The 27,877-nt window shown below is 46.6% G+C and overlaps 1 protein-coding gene and 1 long non-coding RNA gene across 5 annotated transcripts in view; one reads left to right on the plus strand and one right to left on the minus strand.

The window, feature by feature from the left end:
- Hnf1b (HNF1 homeobox B) overlaps positions 1 to 27,877 on the plus strand; it is a 55,295-nt gene that overhangs the window by 12,639 nt on the left and 14,779 nt on the right. For 2 of the 4 annotated variants that reach the window (XM_031353602.1, XM_031353604.1), the window contains exons 4-6: positions 881 to 1,116; positions 19,549 to 19,709; positions 26,102 to 26,237. In XM_031353602.1, coding sequence (XP_031209462.1) covers positions 881 to 1,116; positions 19,549 to 19,709; positions 26,102 to 26,237 — 533 coding nt within the window. The remainder of the gene's footprint in view (positions 1 to 880; positions 1,117 to 19,548; positions 19,710 to 26,101; positions 26,238 to 27,877) is intronic. The other 2 variants (XM_031353603.1, XM_031353605.1) reach the window with 1 other exon arrangement.
- Positions 20,888 to 24,122, minus strand: LOC116078404. The gene is made up of 2 exons (XR_004113528.1): positions 23,876 to 24,122; positions 20,888 to 21,088 (listed from the first exon to the last, which is right to left on the minus strand). It is a non-coding gene; the product is annotated as an uncharacterized LOC116078404 (long non-coding RNA).

Below are 27,877 nucleotides of genomic sequence, written 5' to 3' on the forward strand. Positions count from 1 at the left end.
CAGGCAAGTAAGACTTGGTTGGATCTGTTTGGTCTGCTCTGTGCATGCTGACTCGACCTATTTCTCTCCTCTCCTCTCTCTCTCTCTCTCTCTCTCTCTCTCTCTCTCTCTCTCTCTCTCTCTCTCTCTCTCTGAAAAGCAAACACTCCTTTGGCTTTGTTCTTTCTCCATTTTCTTTCATTCTTATATCGACTTTCTAAAACATTTACTCCTTCCTCTGGTGGAAGCCTGTGGAGTCCTTGCTAAGTCTCCAAGCTGGGCAGCCTTGGCAGTAAAAAGAAAGCAGGCCAGGTTTGGCACAAGGTCTTCAGGCTGAGGAAAGCCTTTAACAGCAAGTGGGGTATCCAAGAACAGAGGCCATGGTGGTCTGGATTTCATTGGTGCTTATACCCAGAGACACCCTTCCCCTTCTTAATATCCTACTCCTCTCCGCTAGTTCTTTGCCCCAGAGCAAGAACGTGGACTCTCGATTGCCCCCACCCTTTGAGGGTATCAAACCCCCAAAGTCCAGATGTCTCTCACAGTGCCTGGAAGAGACTCAGACAGAGCCAGCAAAGGACTCTGCCTTTCGTGAAGCAGTAAAGGGGGTGCCAGGAGGCAAATCACAGGGCTGTCTTCTTGTGGATCCTTGCCCTGCTCTCATTTAATAAGAGCCACATAGGGGCCTAAGCTCTGCCTTTCAGGCAACATAGCTCGCTCTGGGCCTGGACCAAAGCTTCCACTGAGCCTTCTCAAAGACTGTGAGAATGGCCTTTCTCTAGAAAGGCCTCTTACCCACCCCCACTGACCTTCAGCCTCTGCTATGATTTTGTGTTTGGGGTCTAGCAAACACAGTCTTCAGCCACCCTCATTCACCGTCTCTCCCCTCTGTCCTTCATAGGGCAGAATGTTTGCAACGAGGGGTCTCCCCCTCCAAAGCCCACGGCCTAGGCTCCAACTTGGTCACGGAGGTCCGTGTCTACAACTGGTTTGCAAACCGCCGGAAGGAAGAGGCATTCAGGCAGAAGCTGGCCATGGATGCCTATAGCTCCAACCAGACGCACAGCCTGAACCCCCTGCTCACCCATGGCTCCCCTCACCATCAGCCAAGCTCCTCTCCACCCAACAAGCTGTCAGGTAAGTAGAGGCCAGGCTCTCACCGCCTCGGAACTGACTGCCACTGTCTTTGCCAGTCTCACTGCTCACGGTGCTTCCGAGGAGCGAATCGTTTCAGACGTGCTTCCTTCTGGTTGCCAGAACAGGCTCATGAGAGAGTGTGTGCCTCTGGTCAGGTTTCCTCCCATTCCTCGCTCAGCTGCTTGGCCCTCAAAGGAGCCCTTTGCCCTTTTCTTCTCTATCTTCATTCTCTCTGTGTGGCTGCTGATTCAGCCACACTGATTATCTCCAGAGAAAGCTGCCTTTTGGAGATGCCAGGTCCAAGCTCTGCAGGGAGATCACAGTGATGTATCACCGGTCACTGTGACCCCTCTGCGTTTCGGACCATATCCTATCGGCCACTCTCCAGTTTCAGCAGGAATCAAATGGTTGTTAGGGAAAGGCCACTTGGGTGGCGGCCTCGGCTGGCCTGAGCCAGGGTTAAAATGGAGTCTGTTACTTGAGATGGCGTGTGATGGGTTGGCTAAAGAATTTGTAGCATGTTGGCCTGGATCAGAATGTCTCTGCTATGGGGTTTGAATATGTCAAGATAGGTGCTTCTACCCTCAGGTGAAAAAGGACCCCTATGTGCCAGCCATGTCTTTTCCTAGGTCTTCATTCTCCCTAAGAAAGCTGGCTTACCAGAAGTGAGGAGAGTTTTGGTACCCTTAGTTGTTTGGTACCCATGTATACTAAACACAACACATCTTTCTGATCTGGGGGAAAGCCTGAGAGAGGAAAGCCAGCCGTTGCTATAATTTATAGTCCTCTGAGGTCCCTTCCTCCCCTTTCCTGTGAGTTACCTTTTGGGTGGGAAAGGCCCAAAAGCATCAGGACAGGGTCTGAGCCAGCAACTGCAATATGCAGACGTGTGTTCCACACCTGCCACTCATAGGAGGTATGATCTTTGAGACCTGAAACTGGCCGGCACGAAGCCTAGGACCAGGCTGGGGTTTCTCTCAGTCCCGCCCTGAGAGTAAAGAAGGGCTTAGACACCCCAGAAGAAAGTTGGCTTGTTCATAAAAGGCAAAGAAGCTGGGGGTTAGTAAGGTGAGAAAGTATTGACCTGACCGAAGAGTCACTGAACCCCCCTTAGAGCGATTCAAAGCAAGGTTCAGCAAGTGGTTGGATGGCCTATGGCTGGTACTGAGCAGGGCTGGAGAATTTGCCCACCATGGTGATCCAAGGAGCTGAATCTGGAAGCTGTGGGGGCGTGGCTGGGGCAAGGAGCATTGTTGAGAAGACAATGGCCATTGTGCTGAGACCTGTGATCTCCACACCAAAGTCAGGGAGCCCAGCAAGCCAAACAAAGGACCAGCGGCTTTCTGACAAGCTGGGGTTGTGCTGAGGTCACTGCAGGGTCGCCAGTTTAGTCTCTCCGTGCCCTGGCTGGAGAGCCAGAGAGCTAAGGCAGCAGGGCCAGGTATTAGAAACAGAGGAGAGGCAGGGACAAGGGCCAGAGACAGTCTGAGAAGAGTATGGTCCACTGAAAATGGAATCTCGGTGCTGCTCTGGAACTCCGGATCTTTAGGAAATTAAAAAAAGAAAAGAGGATGATAGAACCCAGAAAGCCTTCAAAGATAGAAACTGAGGCCCAGAAAGAGATCATTTGTTGAAACTCACACGATGGTGAGTAGACATGGGGTCTGCTGAGTCTTGCCACACAAATATACATTAAATGCTAACCAAGTCCTGGCAATGTGAACTGGGATGCATCTCAGTGATGGAGTGTGTGCCTAGCCAGCATGTGAGGAATGAGAAGGAAAACGCCGGGGACACATAGCCCAGCATCCTCGGGATCTATATTCTGTAGGGAGCCTTCACAGAACCATCTGGGGATCAAGGTCGCCTCTGGGAGCATCACAGGCTTTCCTGGGGAGAGAATGATCCGGCAGCTGTCTCGGGAGGATTCTTATGGGACTCTGAATATGGGCTTTTTAGACCTTCCTCTTCGCTCAAAGCCCATCAACAGACTCATGCCCAGGGACTGGATTCTCTGGATGTGATTATGACCAATGATGAGTGTGACTCATTCATGTACGTTCTGAGTTTCTTATGTGTCAAATGGATGCTGGGTGCATGCAAGGATTAAAGGGGTGGACCCCGTAAACACCACCTTTCCCAGCAAACCTCAGTACGATCCCTCCCATCCTTTTGGTACTGAAGAGGATAGATGGGGCCAATGGGAGCAAGGATAGGCACAAAAACAAAACAAGACAAGGCAAAAGCTGTTTTCTTTTTAGTTCCACATGCTTAATCCTAACAGGCAGTGAGATGCATTCTCATCCTGGGATTGACAAAGAAGTGACCCCTGTGCTTTGCACTGCTGGAATTAGAACCCTAGATGCCCATATCAGGCTGCTAAGATGGCTCTTAGGACTGTCCCCAGGGCTAGGCAGACAGACATGTTCAAGAAAGGCTTTAGGTTACAGAGCCTTACTGTACCCTCCCTGTAGTGGGGCCTCCCCAGTCCCATGCCAAAAACACAGCTGACTTGGAATCTTAAACTTGGAGCCAACACCCAGTGTCAGTACTGGATATCTGTCTGTCTGTCTGTCTCCATCCATCTATTTATCTATCTGTCTGTCTGTCTGTCTGTCTTGCTTATTCTCTATTGCTCTCCACATACATGTATGTATATTGGTATGTGAATATATGTGTGTGTGTGTACCTACATTGTGTGTGTGTGTGTGTGTGTGTGTGTGATGTTTAAGCCACAGGGTTAGACATTGCTGAAAGCCACTAAGGATGCCATACAAAGGAAGCTAAGAGAGAAGTAGCAGGCCGATGCCCAGCGTCTTTCTTCCTTCCTTATTAAGGCAGGGTCTCTTACTTCAACCCATAGCTCACTAATTTGATCACTCTGGATAGATACCTTAACTCTGAAGATGCCCTGTATCCATTCATCTCCCGATGTGCCAGAATCACAGACAAACCCTTTGCCTGCTCAGCATTTACATGGGTGTGGCGCTCTGAACGCTGGTCCTTATGCTTGTATAGGACACTTTTACCCTCTGATATAGTCCCCAGTCCCTAACACTGGCAATCTCTAAGGCTGAGCTGGGGAGGGACACGACCCCAAGGTCTAAGCCCCCTGCTCTACACTGTCCCTTCTCTAAACCCCAGCACCTGAGCCAGGAGGTCTGGCAGCACCCAAGAGAAGACTGTCCCCCAGGCCCCTCTCCCTGGAGAGTTGTGCCTCCTTTTCCTAGGCAAGCCTACTCCTTCCCAGCCATGCTTACTGCATGTGCCCCACTTGCCCACGATGACCACAATGTGACCCTGGTCCTGGAATGTCCCACACAATAGGGATGGCAGGAGAAGCACTTTGCCTCTGTCAGCGGCTAGTTGGTTACAAGGTAGCCTACAGACACACTCAGCAGAATCAGCTGTTTTCTGCCTTGCCCCTCTCTGCCTTTACAATCACACACCAGCATGCAGCCAAGGGTTGTCATGGCTTTGTCCCCCCTTATGCATGCTTAATTGACAATTAAGCGGGGGCTTTGAACCAGCCTGGCTTCTGCTGATGGGCCTCCATCTTTCCAGTGTGTGTCACAGGGGCACCCTTTGTCTCTTCTTCTTGGGGGCCTAAAGTTACTGTAGCAGGGCTACAGGCGGCCATTTATCTTCAGACTGGAAGGCCTTTATCTGTTGCCCCCCCTACTCCAGCTCTGGCCAGCAGGAGCTGTCCCTGGTTATAAGGGTCCTGTGACAACCCATTCTGGGGCCATTGAGCAGGCCCGGAGTGATGGCCTTTACCTCCATTCTGGAGCTGAATCAAGGGAAAGGCCCCCAAAAGGTCAGAGGGCAGGGCTGTGGCAAGAAAAAGGAGCAGGTCGGAGACTGGTGCTTGTATTGATTGCCTCAGAGGAGGGGGAAGCTGGGGATGGGATGGGCTAGCCTTGGCCCACGGCTGCTGTCTGAAGCCTGATCTGGGTGGTGTGTTCTTTGTACACCTTGATCCAGTCTAAGCCACCTGGCTGCCTCCCCAGGGAGGCAGGGAGGGACATGAGGTTCCCATCAGCCTTTGCTCTCCCACACATGTCCTCACTCTTAAATGATCTTTTCATAAGGAAATGGGGACTTGTTCTTCAGCAAAGTCAGTGAGTCACAGAAGGGAGAAGACACCTCCCCAGGATAACTTTGAGACCTCTAGGCCTCAGCCTTAAAGGACATATTGTTTCTGCGGCTGCTGCTTTCCCCTGCCTTTGAACTCTCTCCCTCCCTTTCTCAGCCCAGCAGACCTGGCTTCCTCACCAGGTGTCAGAACTTGGAAACACAGAGTCCTGCCTCCTTCTTCCTTAGACTCCATTGCCCTGAATCCTTGGTGGCTGCAGAAATCTAACCCTGTGGCTTAGACAAAGCAGATTTATTCCTGGCCTAGGTACAAATGACCTGTATAGATGCACTTCTCCGTGGCACAGAATAGATAGTGTACCCAAGGAGACCTCAGACATACATACCCACAAGCAAGACACAGATGGGAGATGAGAAATTAGGACGTTTCATGTCGATTTGGCGCTTCCCTGGTACCAGGCCCTGGACTGGTCACCTCTGTGCTTGTCTCATTTAACTTTTCCCAAGACTTAGGAGGATGAGTGTTATCAGTATTGATACCCATCGTTTGTCAACCAAGGGAAGTTGAGATGTTTAGAAGGTGGAGTGATTTACCCGAGTTCATAGAGCTAGTCAGCAGTGGGACAGGTTTTGACCTGTAATAGACTGCCCATCTGTCTTTATTTGTTCTATGCAGACACTAACAACTTTTAAGCTTGAGAACTAATACAGAGAGAGACAGAGAGAGAGAGTGAGAGAGAGTGAGACAGAGACAGAGACACACAGAGAGAGACAGAGACACAGGGAGACAGAGACAGAGACAAACACAGACAGACAGACAGACAGACAGACAGACAGACAGACAGACAGACAGACAGACAGCTTCTATACTGCTATACCTTCTATACTGCTGCTCCCATCAGAAGAACAGAGCTAAGGTAGGGAGAAGACTCAGAACCTAGCTAGTTCACTGCTTCGTCCCCAGCTGCTGCTGCCTCTGGGCAAGGTGAATTCTGTGGAAAGAACCCGAAGGCCTCTCTTTCCCAAGCCCATCCCTATCTGTGTGGGGATTTGAACTGCCCTTGCATTGGACCCTGTCTGGGGCACTTAAAAGCTTTAACAACTTAATGGGGCCTGTGAGACGGGTAGGCACCTCAGCTCACCTCTGGGAGCTCCACCGCCTCCCGGGGCAGCAGACAAGAGGAGGGGTTTATGAGGGCAGCTGTAAAAAAATCTTCATCTCGGCAGCAAGGGTTCCCAGAGCAAATGAGTCAGTCCTATTGTCCCTTAGGAGGAACAAAATTGCCTGGGACCCTGGCTTGCTCTCGTGGTTCAGGGGTGGACTCCTGGCTCCAGCGTTCTGCCTCTTAGGGGACTTAATCTGACTGTCATTTTATCTCCTGAATTTGGAGGTCATTTTATCTTGTGAGTACCACCCCATCAACTCCCACTAGATTGGGGAAGACAATCAGGATATTAATGAGATTAAGAAGTCCAGTCTTCAAGGTATTCTGCTGCCAGCCCCCTAAGGGGCCGGCCCTGGTCTGCATACAAAGACACACTGGGCAGGGCTGGTGGGTTCAGGTCTCAGCACAAAGGGACCCCCAGCTGATCACAAACTCCTATCACCTGAGCCAACCCACTGGCTAAGCCTAATCCCTCTGAAGGATCCTTAGAGGATCTGAGGACTCCTTGCTACCACGGTTCCTTCTGAAGAGGAAGGAAGCTGCCAGGAAGCACGGAGTCCAACCTGCAGCTTGTGGGAGAAGTGCTCTTGGAATCTGTTTGTAGAATGTTTGATAGGAAGTAACAGGAATTTGGAGAGAACGAAGCACTAGAGGGGCAGAGAGAGACAGAGGTCTGCGCAAAGGGCCTTTGAAGCCACCTGCTTAATAGATGCACAAGAGCTCACCCTATCTTCCATCCACTTTTCAATAGGAAGTAAAAACACAAATGTGGAAGCAAGGAGAGAAACCTGTGTGTGTGTGTGTGTGTGTGTGTGTGTGTGTGTGCGTGTGTACATGAGCTCTCTCGCACGTACCTGTGTGCATGTATGTATGTATGTGTAGGGAAGTGTGTATCTCTGTGTGTGCCTCTGTGTGTGTATGTATGTGAGTGCGTATCTATGTGTGTGGTTGTGTGTGTGCCTGTGTGTCTGTGTATTTGTGTGTGCATGCTCAAGTGTGTTTGTGTGTATGTGCACACATGTGTTTGTGCTTGTATGTATGTGCATGCAAGGGTATCTCTGTGTGTGTGCCTGTGTGTGTATGCACACATGTGTGCATGTATGTGTGTATATCTACAAATATAATATGCATATATATTAACCTATATGTGTACATTTTATAGATAATATTTATATATAATATTTTATATATAATATAATATAACATATCTTCACAATAAAGTCAAATAAAGCATTCACTCCTAATTATCATCATGGGCTATAGAATAGAGTCAGGTAAATTTTTCACTAAAGAGCCAAAAAGGGAATAGTTCCGACTTTTCAACCTATCCAGTCTTAGTCGCAGCCCTTCGAGCCTGCCTCTGTAGAACAAATGCAGCCATAGACTATGCATACAAAAGTGTGTGGCTGCCTATCAATGAGGCCTTAGTTGTGGCATCTGAAATCTGAATCCATGTCATTTTCATGTATCATGACATATCTTCCTTTGGATGTTTTCCCAACAATATAAAATTTAAAATATAAAAACCAGGGCTAAAGCAATGGCTTAGTGGTTAAGGGTGGGACCTGCCCTTCCAGAGGTCATGAGTTCAATTCCCACTACTCATGTCAGGCAGCTCACAACCACCTGCAACCCCAGCTCTAGGGCATCAACACTTCTGGTGGGCACTCTGTGGGCAGGTTCACAAACTTACACACGCAATTAATAATACATATATATATGTGTGTGTGTATGTGTATATATATATATATATATATATATATATATATATAATGTACATATACACATGCACACATACATATGTCTATATAATTCTTGATTTGCACATCATATGAAAACAGGCTGCTTGGGTCAGTAAAACTCTCAAATATAGCCCAGGCCCAGCCCAGTCCCAGCCCAGCCCTAGCCCAGCCCTATTACGTTAGACTCTCTAGGGAGTTAGACCAGGCATCTGAAGCTACTAAAACTTTCCAGCATAGCCCAGTGGGCCACCATGAATTGAAACTAACTCTAAAACCTCTCCATGTTAAAGTACATGTCCATTGCCTGGGTATGTGTCAAAATGCATATTCTGGTTAGAGGTAGAGGGGCCAGAGTTTCTGTATTTTGGTGTTGGCAAAGGAGATGATGGCTCAAGGGCCTTACAACCAGTAGTGAGCATCTTGGGCAACTCCACTAGTAACCAATCTCCCTCTGTCCCCTCAACCTCCCCTTGACTGGCAATCCTGCTTAACAGGTCTTTCTAAAGTCCTTCTAAATCCAGTGGGTGCACAACAGAACCATGGGTCATGGAGGAGACCTCAATTCCAGCCTCACCTTCATCAGTTATTTCTGTATGACCCTGAGCCTCAGTTTCTCAGTGTACAATGGGCACACCCACTTGTACAAAAGCTCAAGGAGGAAATGGTCTGATGCCTATGTATACAAGGAAAACACCCAGACACGGCAGGCTCTCATAAATGATGGCTATTGTTATTTGGTATTGTGTGTTATTTGGAAGAGGGTTTGTTTGTTGCTGTTATTTGTATTATTTGTCATATGGTGAGGGGACCCCTTAGTTCCCTGTCTCTGTTGGAGTCTCATTCAATCTTGACTTTTAGAGAACTTGGGTATTTCCAACTAGATGCTCATCTTGGTGTCTGCAGTAGACTCAGGCTGGCTTCTTGTCACACAGTAGATGCGAGGCAGTTTCTTATCTTCCCTAGGACTGCTCAGTGACACCCATAAGGTGTATTCAGTGTCATGGGCATTTAGTACAGTGAGAAGCAGCTGTGGGATGCATGGACTGATGTTGGGATAAGGGCTCAGGACCTTACATCAGGAGATCAGGGGCAGCCAATGACTACGAGTTTCCTGTACCTAGCAGCGCATTTTTCTCCTTTAATGCAAGTAGATGTAAGTACCTCTCTTATCTGTCTTGCTTGTATATAACGGGGCCACGGAAACTGCCCAATTAGAGGGAGGTTGGATGCTTTCCTAATGGCAGGTGCATCTGAGAAGCTTTCTGCCCTTTGTTCTGAGAAAGGGAGCTGACTACAACTTTAGGCAGAGTGTGCACAAAAAAAAAAAAAAAAAAAAAAAAAAAGGAAGGTGGACTCTAGCCTGCGGTGAGCGCAGAAAGCCTCAAAGTTCCTGAGAAGCCACTTCACCCCTGCTTTAACACCTGTTTACTTACCTTACTTAGCCTGGGCTCTGATGCCACAGCCTCAACAGTAAGTAGCACAGTGGAGATAGCTTTGGCCACTACAGACTAGCTTCAGCCTCATGGGAAGATGTTCTCATTCTAGCACTCTGAGGACATCAGAAACAAAGTTTCTTGGGTAGCATACCCTGGGTGTTGGAGGCACATCTTGGAGATGGGCATGGGAACTTAATGGTTTTTCTAAGAGGAATCTATGTAATGCGGGGTGCCGTGAGACTGGCCACTTACAGATAGTTCTTCCCTTCACGTAAGTCCACACCGAGACGGATGTACCTGGAAGCAAGGTGTAGCATTCAAAACATAGTTCATTGGAACTGAGGTTCTGTCACCACCTGGCAGCTTGTTCTCAAGTAAGTTCCTTGACTTCACGGGCTCAGTAGGGATCCTAAGGCATATGTAGGGTTGTCACAAGGCTTTAAAGTGATGACACATTCTCCAAGTCATCTATTGCTTGGCAAGGAAGATTCACTGCCTTTGTAGAGCTCCTGAGCTCCCCGAGGAAGGGCCCTGGGTCTCCTTGGGGTCTTGATAAGGTTGTGGCTTTTCAGTTTCCATGAACTTTGGCCATCACTTGAGATAGCCAGAACCATGAAACTGAAGCACTGGCAACATCTGGGGGCCCTCCCGTCTCTTTCCTAGAGCACATCAGAGTCATCTCGGGAGCTTGTTAAAAAATAGTCATGGTAGCTCCACACACACGTAGAGGATCAACATCGCTGTTATGCGGATATAGAGCATTACAACACGTGTCCCAAGACACTTGGATGCACATCCAGGAATTGCCTGTCACTCAGCTAGACAGCGCAAGAGAGCATTCTGAAGCGTTCTCTACTCAGCTGGAAAAGGAGAGGCAGCTGGAGTTGGGGAGCCCCGAACCCCAGAGGTAACACTGGGCAATCGTTAATTGAAGACTCTGAGCTTTTGTTACTTGGAGACTGTGTTGCTTCCAGTCTTGAGGTCCCAGACTCTACCGCTCAAAGTACAGATTTGCCATTGTGGTACTTAATTGTTAAGCTCATCATCTGTCTCCCTCCCTCTCTCTCTCTTTTTTTTTCTCTCCCTCACTCCATCCCTGTTTCAGGAACTCTGTGCTGTTAGAAGCCTTCCACCTTTATTAGGGACCATTAGGGCTTTACAACATTGGCAGATTGGGTGGGGCCAGTCACAATAAACAGATTTATACTGGGCATAAACAAGACACCTATAACTGTCAGAAGTTAACACTTCCGGGGCTTTTGAGTGGCAGTCTGTGTGCCCGTCCCTGGCAGAATGCCTCTCCTTGCTCTGCACCCATTGGACTGTGATGGCCATGAAGCCGGATTGAGTACTTGTGCAGCAAGGGCAGAAACTCTCCAAACAACACCCACAGTTTGCATAGTGATGGAGAAGCAAGTGCTTCGTTGATCTCTAGGTATTTCACAGGTGGGAGCAGAGATGTGCAGCCTATCTTCTTTATTACCTAGAACTCTACTCCAGGGCTTGCATCCCTTCCTGTCGAAGAAAAACAAAACAAAACAAAACTGGTCTGCCTTGTTTCCATAGTGAAGTGGGGCCTTCAGACACCTGGCTCTCTGTGCATGCATTCAGAGTGATAGATCCCTGAGTTGAGCTGTGTCCAAGCCCCTGCTGGATTCTTCAAGGTCTCTCCTGCTAGACCTGGCACCACGGTAGCCACTCTCTTTCATTATGGAGTGAATGTATCTGGTTATGGAGAGATTTCTGACCAAAAGCTCAAGGCCTAAGTGCTCTGCATTGTAAGTTTGTTATCCCATTTTATGGTTAAACTGAGCATAGCATTCATTTTTCTATGACACCCGTAAATATTATTTGAAGCCTCGCTTCCCTTTCCAGGAAACAATATCCTGATGCACCATTTCTTATCTCTAGTTTACAGTTCATAAACTAGTGGCAACATTAAACGCTCTCAGAAACCTCTCCAAGAGCACAGCATGGCTGTTTCTATGGATTTAGACCATTCACCTAGTTTAGTTGTACTAATTTGTATCATGGTCTGCCACTTTAGATCCTTTTATAATCTCTTACTAATCAATACCCCTTGGACAATACAAGTGTTAGACTGCATTATTCTGAGTTTCTGAATGAGTTACTGAGTGCCCGTGATCTAGACTCTCTGTATGTCTGAGCTAACAAGAGGCAGAAGAGAATCTGCCAGACTCTGAGCATCTCTGCTGGTGTTCCCCAAACATTCACCTGATGCTCCTTGCAGACTAGAAACCCGTATTCATCTGCCTGCCAAAGGCTCAGTGTCTGATACCTGGTGCTCCCCGGAGTGAGCATCTACGCATAAGCTTGCTGGGTGATCGGCAGTGATTTGTCATGATGATGCTGATGATGCTAGTGATGATGATGGTGATGATGCTGATGGAGCTGTCCCAGTGATAGCGATGAAGAGGCTGGGGTTTGACCAGGCCCCATAGGGAGACAGCTCTAATACTTGTCAGGCCTCAAAAGATCTTGTCCCTGGGCATCCCCTCCCAATGGGGGAATGGCTTATGAATAGGTCACAGTGGAAGACCTTCTCTTTTCTAAGGCAACTTTATTAGCCCTTTAGTCACAATACAGATGTCTGTTTATAGATCCTTACTTTGTGTGGACACCCAGCAGCACAGTCTTCTGATGGCTTTATAGCCTTCCTCACATTGCCCAGCCCACTAGGAATATCACCATTCTCCTTGTCAGCATAGCCTGGGATCCTTTGTTGCAGCCATATTACCCCTGCCTGCAAAGGCAACCTCTTAGAAAAGCCAAGACCCCAGAAGCCAGACTGTAGCAGGACACCGTCTGCCCCCACAGGCATTGGACTGACATGTCCAGCATTAACCCTTCTTGGGCTTTTACCTCTGTTTCTTTTATTTAAAAAAAAAAAAAGCACACACACACACATTTAGATTACTCACGTTGCCACAGTGAATGCCCACTAGCAGATCCTTTTCCTTACCTCAAAAGTCAACCCAGTGGACCACACACTTGCTGAGTATAAACTTAAGTGTCTCGCTTCTACATCTCCAGGGCCTGTGAGTCTTCCTTGCCCAGCAGTAAGATGGCATAGGCTAGGTGCCGTCACTTCTAAGCCTCACTTCAGAAACAGCTTATAAGAATGAAAGCACTTGCTCTTAAGGAGCCCTGTACATATGCACGCACGCACGCACGGATACACACACACACACTATTTCAGCACAGGATGGGATCCCAATGCAGAAAGCAGCCTCCTACATCCCACACACTCCTCCACACCCTGTCTGATGCCTCCCGACATGAAATTGCTCGGACCTATAAGTAATGTTTCTTCCATTTTGATTGTGTTTTAATTTCCTCTTTCATTTCCTCTTTTGTTCTTAAAAAAAAAAATGTATCTTTTCTTACTACAGAAAGAAACAGGAGACTTAGAATATATATGTGTGAATGAGATGAATCTATCTCTATCTCTGTCTCTTTCTCTATCTATATATCCCACAGTTCCTTCTCATGGAACCCCCAGTCAAGCCAATTTTTCTTATTGATTCATTCTGCAAAACACTGGGTATCTGACACAGTCCATGATCCATATAAACGTTGCTGAGGAGGGGGCTGGAGAGATGGCTCAGTGGTTAAGAGCACTGACTGTTCTTCCAGAGGTCCTGGGACCAACTCTCACATGGTGGCTGACAGCCATCTGTAATGGGATCTGATGCCCTCCTTTAATGCGCATGAAAATAGAGCACTCATGTACGTAAAATAAATAAATCTTTAAGAAGAAGTTGCTGAGGGGACTATAGCCTGCCTCAGGATATATATGCACATATATATGTATACATATAATATCCATTCATTCATTTTATATATATATATATTCATTCTCAGGATAGGTGCAGCCAAGAAACAAGGGTGAAAACCTATAAAATTGTTTCAAACTATCTGTGGGTCATGATAAAGTGGCTTATCATATCGGGAGTCTATTTGGGGATTGTAAGAGAGAAGAAAGGGGGTCAGCTTCAAAATGTCAGATTTGCTGGGTGACACCCCCCCCCCCGCAAGAGGTATTTTAAATCACCTCAGAACTTCTGCTGTCCAATGTGTCACATGGGCCTGTGGCCACTGAGAAACCAGTGTAGACGCTCATCTGGATGAGGCCAGCCAGAGTTCTCCAATGCCAGGTAGGCTCCTTCAGCTGTGGCCTTGGGCTCCGGGCTGAAGTGATCTTACAAACCAGCTGGTGTTTGCTTGCAGGAACCAGCTCTCTGGCAAGGACGTGAGGACATAGTTCTAAGACTAGCCCTGTGGAAGGAAGGCCATGGGTGTCCGTCCCGCCTGCCTCCTTGCCTGGAGGTTATGTCTGAAGGCACCAAGCCCACTAGCACCTCTTCTCAACCGCTTGCTTTTCTTTCTTTCTTTCCCCGCTGCTCGTGTTTACTTGGATTTCTATAAGAAAACCAGTTTGTGGGCCTCCTTGAAGTGTCACTCAATGTGTTACCCCTTGAATCAGGAGTGTTTGCAGTCCTCCCAGGCCTGTCTGTGTCTCTCCTGCCATGAATGGGGCTCCCACCTGAGGTCTTTGGGATCTAGAACTGAGACCCACCTAGTGTTTAAATTGCTTTCATTTTATATCAGCTTTCCCCAACCCCCACCCCTTACCTAGGCTTTCAGACTTTCAATCTCATAAACCCCATGCAAACATGGGTCTTTATCTTTAGGGAGAAACTGGTATGCAGAGTGGCAAAAAGTCCTGTGCTTCCCATGGAGAAACTGAGGCATCCATGCTAATTCATTTGGAAGCTTTGATTTCTCGAGTCTCCAATTTGAAGCTAAGGGATTGTTCGCATTCTTTCAATGATAAATGAGTCTCTGAGGAATTCACTCAACTGCAGTCTCTCTGCCTCTGTCCTCAGTAAAAGTGACTGGGGTTTAGGTGAGGGAGGTGGGAGGGGTTATGAGGACATATGGCTAGGCCACCAAGACCAGTTTAATGCCCCCACCCTTCACTTCGCAGTAGAAGGTTGGGGGCTTCCTAGGAAATAGCTCTGTCTGCCCATGATTCGTGGGCACAAGAGCTTCGTTTTGCAAGCACTTTCTCACGCTGCCTCCTACCCCAGCTCAGAGATCTAGTTTTCAGACCCAATGGGTTTGGGCTGTGCTCTGCATGAGGTTAGGAACACAGAGGAAGAATGTGTGTGACAGAGCCCTGACCAGTTGAGTAATGTTTACTCTGCCGGTGGCTGGGGCGCTCACTCGAGCTGGCATAGGTCCACTAACTGGAGGAACATTCCTTCATTATCACGAATAAGAGCTGGCTTCGAAATGAAGTGTCAGGGGTGAAGGCAACCCACCAGGTTCTGGGTTCACCTTGCTCACCTGGTACAGATCCCAGTCGAGAGAGCCCCTTCCCCAGGCTTCGGTGGCAAAGGCCATGTGAGGGACAAGCCGAGCCCACGTTACCTAAAAGTACTCTCCTCTCTCTCCTTCTGGAGAGGAATTCCAGACACAGTTTTTCCTGGTTGGCCTTGCTCTTCTGTTCACCAACCCAGGAAAACCAGTGCTTCTCTTAACATTATTTTATTAATCCAGCATCTATCACCAGAGGTAGGAAATCTATATGTCCTCCAGAGGAAAAAAGAAAAAAGACCAAAATTGAAAGAGTTGACTGATCCAGAATCATAATGGACTTAAAGTAAAGGTAGACAGACAGACAGACAGACAGACAGACAGACAAACAGTTTTAAATGTCTAGGGACTGATGCTTTGCTGGTTCCAGAATTGAAGTCTTTGCTGGTTTTTGAGCATCTTAGAGAGGTGGGCTACACAGTTATGTCTATGAGCTATAGGTAGAAGCCCCTGAAACAGGCATGTGACACTTGAGCAGGCCTTCTCTCGAATCCTCCTGTATGGTGATCATGGTTGTCTTTGAACACAAGTGGCACAGGCAGCTAGTCTTGTGTAAACCAATACATGCATCTAAATACACACACACACACACACACACACACACACACACACACACACACACACAGGGTTGTTGGGGAAAATTGCACCATCAGTGACATGTTATTAAAAAAGAAAGCTTTCCATCCAGAGTCTGCCACTGCTAGGTGGTTAAAAGCATAAATGCTGTCCAACAATAAACATGGCAGTTGGGCCTGAAAGGGTCCTGTAATTTGCCTAAGGAAGTAGGTGTCAGGAGGTCACGGGTCATTGTTGTGACGTGGAGGACAGGATTGTCTACAGTCAGAGGGAATGATGATTCCTCTTGGGCACAGATGTGGCATATAGCCCTTGAGTGGCCGAGGTGGCTGACTGGCGTTCAGGGGGGTGTGTGTGTGCACAGGACTGTTTATCATGTTCTGTGCGGTCCTATTCATCCTTGTGCAGATTTTCGCATTCATCCAGTGCTTCTCAACTGGGAGATCTGTGTGGTTTCCCAGCGATCCCCTGGTAACAGGTCTGGAACAGATTCACACTTCCAGTACAGAACTGACCATACTTTCTCTTTCTGCTCCTGCCTCTCTCTATCAAAGCAGCTGTGGTCTTCTTCCTTCGGTCTGTGAGTAGACGCAGTGCCAGGCGCTCTGTTAGCAACAATAACTAAGGCATCTCTTCCCTTTGAGAGGAAGGGAAAAGTAAACACATCAGAGACTAGGGAGACTCCTGATGGTGAGTCTCTGGAGCCCCAGGTCTCAACCTGTGGGTCACAACCCCTTTGGGGGGAGTCCAATGACCTTTTCACAGGAGTCGAATAGCAGACATCCTTCATACCGGATATTTATATTCTGATTCATAACGGTAGCAAAGTTACCACTATGAAGCAGCAACAAAAATAATTTTGTGGTTGCGGGATCACCACTACGTAAAGAACTGTGTTAAAGGGTTGCATCGTTAGGAAGGGTGAGAACCACTGCTCTAGAGCCTTCAAAGCCTAGAGGACGGGAGCATTAAGTAACAGGGTGAATGGAGAACACGTTCCCAGAGATACTGTAGGGAAAATAACTGTCAACATAGAGGGAACAGAGAACCACACAGGCAAGGCACATAGGTGGTGGCGGGGCCATCTGATCTGAGGTGACCGCATGGACTGTGGTGAGGGATGATACATTTTAAATAAGGCAGAATGGAGAGGTAAGGTCCCCATTCTGTCAGTCACGGGTATTTGGGCTCCTTCAGAAAGCAGCAAGGGGTCATCAGAAGCTTCTAAGCAGAGAGGATAGAGAGATAGTGAAGTACTTGCCTTGCAAAACTGTGGACCTGAGTTTGATCCCCAATTACCTCTCCTGCCCCATTGCAAACTCTGGGCATGGTGACAGAGTTTTATAATGCCAGGGCTAGGGAAGCAGAGGCAGGCAGATTCCTGGGGCTTGCTAGCTAGCTAGCTACCTTAGCACATTTGGTGTGTTCAGGGCTAGTGAGAGATCTTCTCAGAAAAGAAAGATAATTATGGGATGGTACACATGCACACAGAAATCCCAGGCTACAGCTTGGTGAAGCGTATCCTAGAGATGGGTACTGGTATAGGAAGGCAAGGCCGGAGTTGCTGTCTCTTGGGACTGAACATTTCCTATGCTCTTTTGATACTTCTAGTTGGTGTTGCTGAATGGAAATCACTCTGTTTCATGGGTTGCTGGAAATTCAGTAATAACCCAAGGTCCATGACTCCCAGAGAACAGCAGCGTACAGCACCTAAGGGAAGTCTCTAGATTGCACTTGGATGTCTTTCTGTGGCTCATAGGTCCATGACAGGAACATGACCAAATAATGACTTGAGCCAAGAAGTGAGTGGAGGGCTTGTGGCCATGATTTACCACAGCCATTTCTTCCATAGTTCTCTGGCAACAGATAACCTGGTATCTTCAGTAAATCAAGGTTAGCCCAGAGTCCTTGTCACCTATCTCCACGACCAGATAGCGTGGAATGGCGATTGAAGAAAAAAAGAGCATCCACTTCTTAATGAAGTTTTCAAATGTTTGGATGAAGATAGTCTGAGAGTAGGGAGGTGGGGGGGCACTTGGAGCAACTATTCTATGTCCATTGTAAAGTATACACCCTAAGTACTTTCACATCCATTAATTCATTGTGACTTAAGGGTTGGATATTGTTAACAATAAGAAACTGAAGCCCAGGAGAGGCTAGTAACTTCCCCAAGCATACATGACTATACATGATGGAGCCAAGATTTAAGCCCTGGTCACCTAGCTCCAGAGCCTACACATTCTGTTTTCCTCATTCCTTAACATTTTAAATGCTCTTCTGAACTCATGAAATGTACGACAACTTGGACTACAATTTTTCTAATAAGAGCATCTCTTCCTGGTGGACAATCTCATAATATCTGTCCATCCCTGCTTCTAGAAGATCACTCTAGTACCTGTTACATCTATGAGAGGAGCATTAGTGGGGAAGGAAAGTGAACCTAGAGCTGACCAGCCTTCTGCCTAGTTCCCTCCACACTGCAGTAATGACAGTCCCCTTGCCACAGCTCAGCATCCTCCAGCTTCTAGATAAGGAAGCTGGAACTCACCCAGTAGATAGATGGCAAAGCTGTGATCAGAACAGGGACCCTCCAGCTCCCAACCAGAAATCATAAATGGGAAGTTCAGAGACCCATCTGTGCTTGGTACAAATGCTAGGACACAACAAATGGGCTCTGCTGCCTAGCCTCTAACAAGAGGCTCTTGACTCTTACCATACCACCTTGTGGAGACTTTTGTTTCTCATGGATATCCTTAGTTAATTATTTTAAAATAAATAATCGTGTAGCCCATGGTAGAAGAGAAGCCTCCCTGTGACCCATATTTGATCATCAGAGGGCTGGCTCTTTTCCTTCAGCCAAATTAAATAGGCTAAGTCCAGAGACTGTTTGACTTGAGACCGAATCGATGGTGGGGACAGGCTGGGAGGTGAGCACACACATGACTCCCAGTGTTATCTCCACTCTCTCAGGAGCAGGGTAACTTGGGAAGGTAAATAGCTGGTCAGGGAGTCAAAACATGCAGGTGAAATCCGAGTGAAGTCCAGATGCTTCCAAAGGAAAGAGCAGCAGGGCAGAAGCCAGACCTCCTGCCAGGTTGCTTCCTGGGCAGTGCAGCAATCAGTCTTGCCAGAGCAGGAGTCTCTAGAAATTGCTACCAGAACATTCCATTCCATCTGTGCTAAGTGTCTCGAAAAACCAAAAAAAAAAAAAAAAAGAATCTGACCTGAGGAGGAGTCCTAGAATCCAAGAATCTTCAAGATGTGTTGAGGTCTATCCCCTACCAGCTCACAGCTCACCCTGCCAAGCATCTTTGCCTGCAGTCCAGAGGTATTTGGCATAATGCTGGGAGCTGGAGAGAGGTTGCCTCCAATCCTTGAATAGCCCCAGAGAGGCAATATTCTCTCTTGTTTCATGGGAGGAGGCAGAGGCCAAGACAGGATTTGAACCTGTTCATTTATAAATCCCAAAGTCGATCCCTTTCTTGCTAGAAAATTCTTCCTTCTGATCCGAAAACTGCCTCACTCTTGTGGGTTGGTCTGCCTCTGCCTTCAGAGAGAACCACGCCTGCCTTCAGAAGGTTCATCTTTCTCTTGCTTTCCACCTTCCCATCCATCCTTTCCATCCTTCTATCCTTGAATAGAAGTTGACTGGGGTGACTGTCAAGTGCTAAAACCCTGGCAATATAACAAAGAACAAACCAAAATGGACCAAAGTCTCTTACACAGGGCTGGAAAGGTGGCTCAGCTCTTACAGGCTAAGATTCCCAACCAAAAGGGCAAAACATTATATTTGTATATGATATTTATATATATAAAATCTTATATTCTACAATTAAAGTAGAGGCCACACCACCCTCATGGCAGGAAAGATGGCTGATCATTCTTGTGAGTGGACACGGAGGAGAAAACAATGCTGTTTTCCTGTCACCCACCATTGAAAACAGAAGGCACTGAGTCAGTGTCCAGGGGCCCTGGCGACACTAATTTTCCTATTGGGTTCATGTTGTTTTGCAGGAGTGCGCTACAGCCAGCCGGGAAACAATGAGGTCACTTCCTCTTCGACAATCAGTCACCATGGTAACAGTGCCATGGTGACCAGCCAGTCGGTTTTACAGCAAGTCTCCCCGGCCAGCCTGGACCCAGGCCACAGTCTCCTCTCACCTGACAGTAAAATGGTGAGTACTCCTGGGCCACTGGAGCTGATAAGATAAGAGGCAAGACAAACACAACTTCTCACAAGGCCTGCCTTAAACAATGAACCATTGTAGCCCCACCAGGGGAAAATGGGGGCGGTCCAGAGCAGGAACCAAAAGGTAGACTGGTGACCCAGCCTTTGGCGGGTAGAAGAGGTGTTCAGTTTGAACCCAGCCAATAAATCTGACAGAGCCCTGCTCTCATTTTATTGATTGAATGCCTCATAAAGAAGCAAGCCGGGTGGGACGCTGTTTGTTTTCGGCCTGCCAATGACATTTGTGTTGATAAAATGTTCATTCATCCTTCCCGTCCAAGGCCTCCAGAACCAGATTTTTTTTTTTTTAACCCAGAAAACACCTCACTCCAAAACAAGCCCCCTACTCCTTTCCTGACTCCTTTGGTCCTGATGAGGACAGTATCGGGATGTAGAGGACAGTAGGAGATGGGACTCCTGATCTGGGAGGGAGGACGTATTGGCAGGTGCAGTGGGTGGGGTGGTGTCTGGAGTAAGAAACAGTGACTTCAAAGGTTCAGTTACCAACTCTCAACTCTCTGCTCCGGAACCTCAGAGTGGTACAGCCTTGGGCAAATTACGACTTCGGTTCTCTTTCCTCATCTATAAAACAGGGGTAGCCTCAACCAGGTTGTTGAGGGAGTGTGATAGCATATACCAAAACACTCAGCGCAATGACTATTTCGTGACCGGCCATGCTGTCCCCCCATTATCAATGACAATTTTACCAAAGTTTTCTGTGCCTCTAACTGCAGCCCCACAACCAGATGAATGAACACTTATCCTGCTCAGTAAGGCTCATCTAAGTGTTCAAAGTTCCGAGTCGTTGTATATACATATACATATATGTATATATACATGTATATATACATGTATGTATATACATGCATGTATGTATGTACAATAGACACAGAGAGAGAGAGAGAGAGAGAGAGAGAGAAAGAGAGAGAACTTTTATCGAATTTGTCCTTTGACAGTTTCATACATGTATATAGAACACTCTGATTCCTGTCACCCCCAGTCTCTCTGAACCCCTCTTTATACCCTCCAACCCCATCCTAGACCCATTCTCCAATTCATGGCTTTGGCAACCCAAGGGCACAGGAGAGGGCTTTTGAGACAACAGGAGTATTACGACACCAACCGTGAGGGTAGGAAATGGAAAACTTTATTCTCTGGGTCATGCTCTGTTTCCTGGAAAGGAGGAGCTGACGGTTCCTGACTTCCAACGGCAAAGGTGGAGCTGCACACATTCCCGCAAGGTGTCCAACCCCCACCTGTGACCGTGGCTGGTGGGGGCTGGAAGGTGATAGGGAGCATTTGCCATTTTAGACCTTGACGTGTGAGCTGTGTAGGCAACACAGGAGAAGTGAGTCACAGGTGACCAAGTCTCCAGTTCCTTGGAAGAAAAACAACATGTAGGTCTTGAGGGGAGCCCTGGTCTGGACAACTCCAGTTTCAGGAGACCTGAGCTGGCCTCCCTCGTGGGAGTCTTTATAAACAAACCAGATGGAGCAACCACCTAGGAAGCATTTCTCAGTCCTCTGTGTTCTCCCCAAGCCCCTGAGAGCCCCTTCTTCCCTGACAGCAATGTGTGCACGCTGCCATTGTCGTTTCTTTTGTTTTTTTTTTTTTCTATAGTGCTTTTTAACCATTATTTTTATTTTATGTGAATGGATGTTCTGCCTACCTGTGTGTCTATACACCATGTGGGTTGGACCCCCTGGGCCTGGAGTTACAGAGCATTGTGAACTGCCATGCAGGTGTTGGGAATTTAACCCAAGTCCTCTAGAAAAGTAACTAATGCTCCTTAAGCTCTGAGCCATCTCTCCAGCTGCCCCCCCCCCGCCCAGTCTTTATGATTTGTCGACAGTCAAAACACAAACAAGTTAGGGTTGAAGCATTATTCAGGCTACCCTGGAAAACTGGAAAAGAGGCCTTCGCTTCTCCATGGATTAAAGACTCCTAGGTGGATCCAGGGAGGTGGTTCAGTGGTTAGGACAACTGCTTATTCTTTCAGAGGACCAGAGTTCAATTCTCAGCACCCACATGGTGGCTCACCCCTGTACAGAACCCCAGTTCTAGGGGATTTAATGCCATCTCCATGGGCATGCATGTGATGCACAGACATACATCCAGGCAAAACATTAATACACACAGAATAAAATTAGAATAATAAACTCCCAGGTTCTGGGTTAGGGATGTAGCTCTGTGGTAGAGGTGCTTTGCCTAGGAGAATAAGGCCCCAAGCATCAATAAAATAAAATAAAATAAAATAAAATAAAATAAAATAAAATAAAATGTAATTCCAACTCTTAGCTCTTACTTCTTAAAGGCCCCGGAGTCTCTCTTTGTGCTCTCTTGATCTTCCTTCTAAGGTACAAACTACATCACCCACGTCCAGGCTGTCCCACACGTAGCCTGCTGACACACTCTTATGCTCTTTTCTCAGCATTACCCTCACTAGGCCATGTGCTAGATTGATGATTGACCAAGACAGCGCACTTCAGTGTTAGCAAACATCTGGAAGTTTGTTTGCAGGGCCTGGCTTTTCGCTTGTCTCCAACACCCTGGTTCATATGTTATGTCACTATTGCCTGGTGCCCAAAGTCAGGAGTCTGTTCCCTGTTAATGTCTAACAAGTGCATCCCAGGTCCACCAACACAAGAGTGGGAGACAGTTAAAAAGGACACAGTGGGACTGGGGAGATGGGCTTGCTGCGTGAGCATCAGGACCTGAGTGTGGATCCCTACAAGCCACATAAAACTGGGCATAGCAGGGTGGTAGGGAAATGAAAGGCCAAGGGAGTTCCTGAAAGCTTGGAGGCTGGCTCATCCAGCTAGCCTGGTGTTAGAATAGCAAACTATAGGAGATCCTGCTTGAACAAGGTAGGAGGTGAGGACCACACAAAGTCATACACACATGCGTGCACACGCACATACACACACACACACACACCCCACACATCATATACACACCACACACACCATATCACACAAACATATCACACACACCATACCACACATCACACATACATATATAAACACATACACACACCACATCATACCACACATCACATGAACACACCACACACACACATATATATGCAAACACACACTCATATACCCACCACACAAACCATACCACACACACCATAGATACATATACACAAACACACATATATACATACCACACATCACACAACTATACCACACATTACACAAACACTTTACACATACATATACACACACATACATATACACACCACACACACCATATCACACATCACACAAACATATCACACACACACACACACACCACATACACCATAATACACATAGGACACACAGACCACACACACCATACCACATACATACATACATACCACACACATCATATAACACATCACACAAACATCACACACACATACACACCACATACACCATCCCACACACAGCACACACAGACCACACACACCATACCACATACATACATACATACATACATACATACCACACACCACACACACCACATACACACACACACACATACCAGAGCACACACAGACCACACACACCATACCACATACTTACATACATCTTACATACATACATATAACACAACACACATCACACATACACCACACCCATACACATACACACAGAGACACATGCCCACACCCCACATACATATTTTAAAAATAAATAAATAAAACAGGAGCATGGGCAAGAGAACCCAAATGTGTAGTCTTGGCTCTGAAATTTACCAGCATAGGGTCAAAGAATTGCTTAGCTTCAGCATCTTTGCCTGCAAACTGAGAGAAGTAATGTCCTTGTGACAGGGTTGGTGTAGAGATTGCTTACAGCTCTGTTTGGGAATAAGCCCTCCCTGCCACCTTGTGCCAAAACGGCATAGCTACTTTAAGGCTGTATTTTCTGTATGCTAACCTTTTTTTTTTAACTCCTGCAGTACTTCGCCAGTGTAAAGTTGGACCTTACAAGCAGATAACCTGCTTTCAGTTACCACTTGAGGCCTTTCTTTTCTTTCTTTTTATTGAAAAATTAAGTTTAGAGACATTTCTTAACCTCTCTAGACTATCTTCTTTCTCCACAAGATAGGGCTAATAGCACTAACCTGACATGTTATGGCCACATAAAGAAATCACTGTATCAAAGGTTTTACAGAGTCCAGGCTCTCCAAATTGTTGTGTTAAGGGTCATCATGGTATCTTTGGCAACTCTCTGGCTTCTATCCATCCTGGAAGCAAGCAGGAAGTAATAGCTACTTCTTCAAGTGGGAAGTCACTCGACAGAGGTTGCCAAGCACAGTAAGTGGATGAGACTGGAAAATCCAGCAAACCTTAGCCCCAGCTCAGGCTCCCTCACTTACTCAAATGACATACAGTTCATCTGTTTCTCTCTTAATATGTAACACAGGGACAACCGTCATAATGCTTGCTCTGTTTGTGTCATTATGGACTGAGGACTTCTGGGAACGTGGCTTAACAAACAGAAAAGCTACACATACATGGTTTTTATCCACACTTTTGTGACACCATCAAACAAAAGTGAACTGCACTCATTTGACTTTCCCTAAAAGACCATATTACCCAAGGGATTTGGTCTGAGGGCAGGTCATAGATTTTTTTTTTTTAATGACTCTGACATTCTGAAAAACAAGTTCAGCAAACAGGCTGGTTCTCTCTTGTTTGATGCGGTCAAAATTCTTTATTGGTCATGTGACCTCTAACTCATTTCTCCATGTTCATTTTAAAAACACAAACAAACCTATTCAAGATCCCACCCCATTTCTTTTTTTTTCCAAGTTAACCTTGGAAAGTGTGAGGTTGACCAGAAGGACAGGGCAGGAGCTATCATCTTTCCAGGTAGTAATGAGAGACCTAGAATCTGAAAAGCTCTAGGTAGCTGTGTGTATGACAGACACCAATGCCGTAACCCCTCTTCAGGGTACCTGACTCTCTAGGCAATGCTTGGGTCCGCTTAGGAAAAAACTTAGAGTTGGATGGTGGTAGCCCATGCCTTTAATTCCAGCGCTAAGTAGGCAGAGGCAGGCAGATCTCCTGAGTTTATGGTCAGCCTGATCTATAGAGTAAGTTCCAGGACAGGCAGACTACACAGAGAAATCCTGTCTTCATAAAACACAACACAACACAACAAAACAAAACAAAAACAAACAAACAAACAAACAAAAAGAATGGAAAAAAGGAAGAAGTAGGAAAAGAAAAAATTAGAAATTATTTCAAAACTGTAGCTAGCAAAATACTTTATTATGAAAATGTGTTCATATAAAACTGATTTTTATATGATTATAACTAGTACAAGGACATTAGAAGTATTTCTGATAATATTAGAATCAAAACAACACATTTTTATAATAGTTTTTATTTAGTACTGTTGAGAAAGTTTCCGTCAGTGGACGATAAACACATTTGTTAAATCAAGGCAAGTCCCTGATAGGACTTGATGCTTGGAGAGATGGAGAATAGGAAAAGGTCTTAGTAGGGACAAATGAAAGAATGAACTAGAGAAGCCATGTGGAAACACGTCTGCGAGAGTTGGTCGCTTTCACCTCTGAATCTGTCACTAAGAATAATGGTGAAACCCAGTGAAGATTTAGTTGTTCTGTCATTAGCAACATCAGCTCCTTGACTGAAGGAGGAGGAGGAAGGAAGGAGGGAGGGAGGGAGGACAATTGTAAAGGATGGTGAGGATTTGGAAAAACAGAAAAGCCTTAGCTTCTCCAACCCTTAGTTGGAGACTTTCTTCTAAAAATAGATTTAAAAATGGATCCTAGGTCAGACTGACCAAGACTCAAATAGCAGGCATACCATTTCTGAGCTTCAGGAACTCAGGCAAGTTGCATATCTACTCTTGATCTCGGTTTTTCCTCTGGGAAATGGGCATGTCAGAACTCTTGAGACTGAGCTGATGCATGGACAGAGCTCAGAGAGAGCACTGGACACCTTCCTGGCTCCTAGTCTTCCCTCATGGGGGACCCTTAGACATTTCCTCAGTCACCTATCTCTAGCATCAGTAATATAAAAGATGGGAGATCAGGACAGAGGGCACATGAATAGTGAGCAAGTGACTGTCGTACAACACAGGAACAGAACTTCTGAAGTCAGCCGGCAACTCTAAGAAGGGACAAATACAAGCGTCCTGAGGACAGGGCCCCGCCTGTCGCCACTCTCCTTTAGTGTCTCAAACAGAGTCCGCTGCATTGTTTAACTTTTGTTGTTGTGTGAACAAAGTTGAAAGGCTATAGCATCCTGAAAGCAGCCCTTGTTGGTTCAATCCACTCAGGCTGCTTTACTCAACGGCCCTTCTTTGCTCTCTCCAGCAGATCACAGTGTCAGGAGGAGGACTGCCCCCGGTCAGCACCTTGACGAATATCCACAGCCTCTCCCACCACAATCCCCAGCAATCACAAAACCTCATCATGACTCCCCTGTCCGGAGTCATGGCCATCGCACAGAGTAAGTACTGCTCTTGGTCAGTAAAGCTGGGAGCAGGGAGAAAAAAAACGAAAAGAGAATCATTGTGACAGGAAGAAGCGCAAGAGGCCCCTGTGAGATCCCCTTCTGCTCCTAGACATTTTTCAAAGTAGGGTGGCTGAGACAAGGCATCGAGCAACCCTTGAACTTGCAGCCATCTCTCCGCCTTTGCCTCATTGTTGGGATCACAGGCATGCTCAGTCGACCCCAGCACACTTGTAGATTTGATGTTTACTTCTCTGACTCTTTTTATCTCCTCTACAATGTTCAGAGCATGTATCCCACAAGAGACATCATTCTAATAGCTTTGAATCCCGGTCACAGTTTCCTAGTTGTGTAGCCAGGTCAAATCACTCAACCTCTCTGGGATTTAACTTCCTCGTCTATAAAATGCATTGTTAACACAATCCAATGATAAGGAATATAGACACGCTTGTAAATCTAGAAAGCAAGACCTCTCGTAACTGTGGCTTATCCATTTGTTTCCTGTTTATTCCTATCCCTCTGTGTTCTCTAGAAAATTCTTGGGGTTGGTCCTTAGGATAGAGCAAGGTTTTGATGTTTCTAAAGATGTCATTTCATGTCATAAGACAACTCTTGTTTGGATAGTGCTAAAAACACAGAGAGGACCCAGAAAGGGCCACGGACTTAGTATCTCCAAGCTTTCAGATCTTTAAAGAGAAGTAGGTTGTTTTAACACATGCCCGAAGAGCTCAAGGGGGCCCTTGTTCTGTGGTCAGCCTTGCCCCATCAGAGGTGGGCCATCACTGGCCATGGAAGGCTGAAGTTGGTGAGGCGGGAAATGGATGATTATCCGAGGGTGTGGACATTTTTTAGCTTCACTGTCACAGGCTATCTGAGTGTTTGGACGATTTCGGCTCCACTGTGACTACTCAGGCAAAGTCATTGTCTCCAAACCACCTTTGTGACATTGGGAGAGCTTACTCAGATGGAACCAGAGACACCCAAGGGTGTCACGTTGGTCGTCTTTTTTCAGCTTTGCACTGCCCTCCCTGTGGTCCTCTTGGTGCCCCTGTGTCAGGAGTCCATGCTGCTTGCTTCCTTGTCTCACTGCTGCACTCTGCTTCGCTCCTCTCCTGTCTTCTAAGGACAGAAATCATGTAAGAGAACAACTTATGCCTTCTTTGAGGGCAGAACAGGTCGGGGCCCACTGAACGCATGCAGATTTATTAAACAACTGTGTGCAGCTCTCACCCCGTCCTTATCTGCTGGGATGGGAACATGCCCGACATTGATATCGGCAAAAGGGAAATGGGAATAAATAAGTTATTAAAGATTTCCAAAGTTAAAAATTACTTCAAATCCACTTCTGTTTCACTGGCCATTGGACTACAGCAACCAAACTAATACTTGGAGTTAGATAAAGAGTGATGCCTAAAACAAGCTTGCTTACTTTCTAAAAGATTTCATGGGGTTGGAAGAGATGGCCCAACAGGTAAAAGTGCTTGCTTTTTGATGACCTGAGTTTAATCCTCAGAACCCACATAAAGGTGGAAGGAGAGAACTGACTCCTGCAAGTTATCCTCTGATCTGTATATGTGCCTGGGTCTCACATACACACACACACACACACACACAAACACACACACACACACACACAC

Source organism: Mastomys coucha, unplaced genomic scaffold (assembly GCF_008632895.1).
Source record: "Mastomys coucha isolate ucsf_1 unplaced genomic scaffold, UCSF_Mcou_1 pScaffold5, whole genome shotgun sequence".
NCBI lineage: Eukaryota > Metazoa > Chordata > Mammalia > Rodentia > Muridae > Mastomys > Mastomys coucha.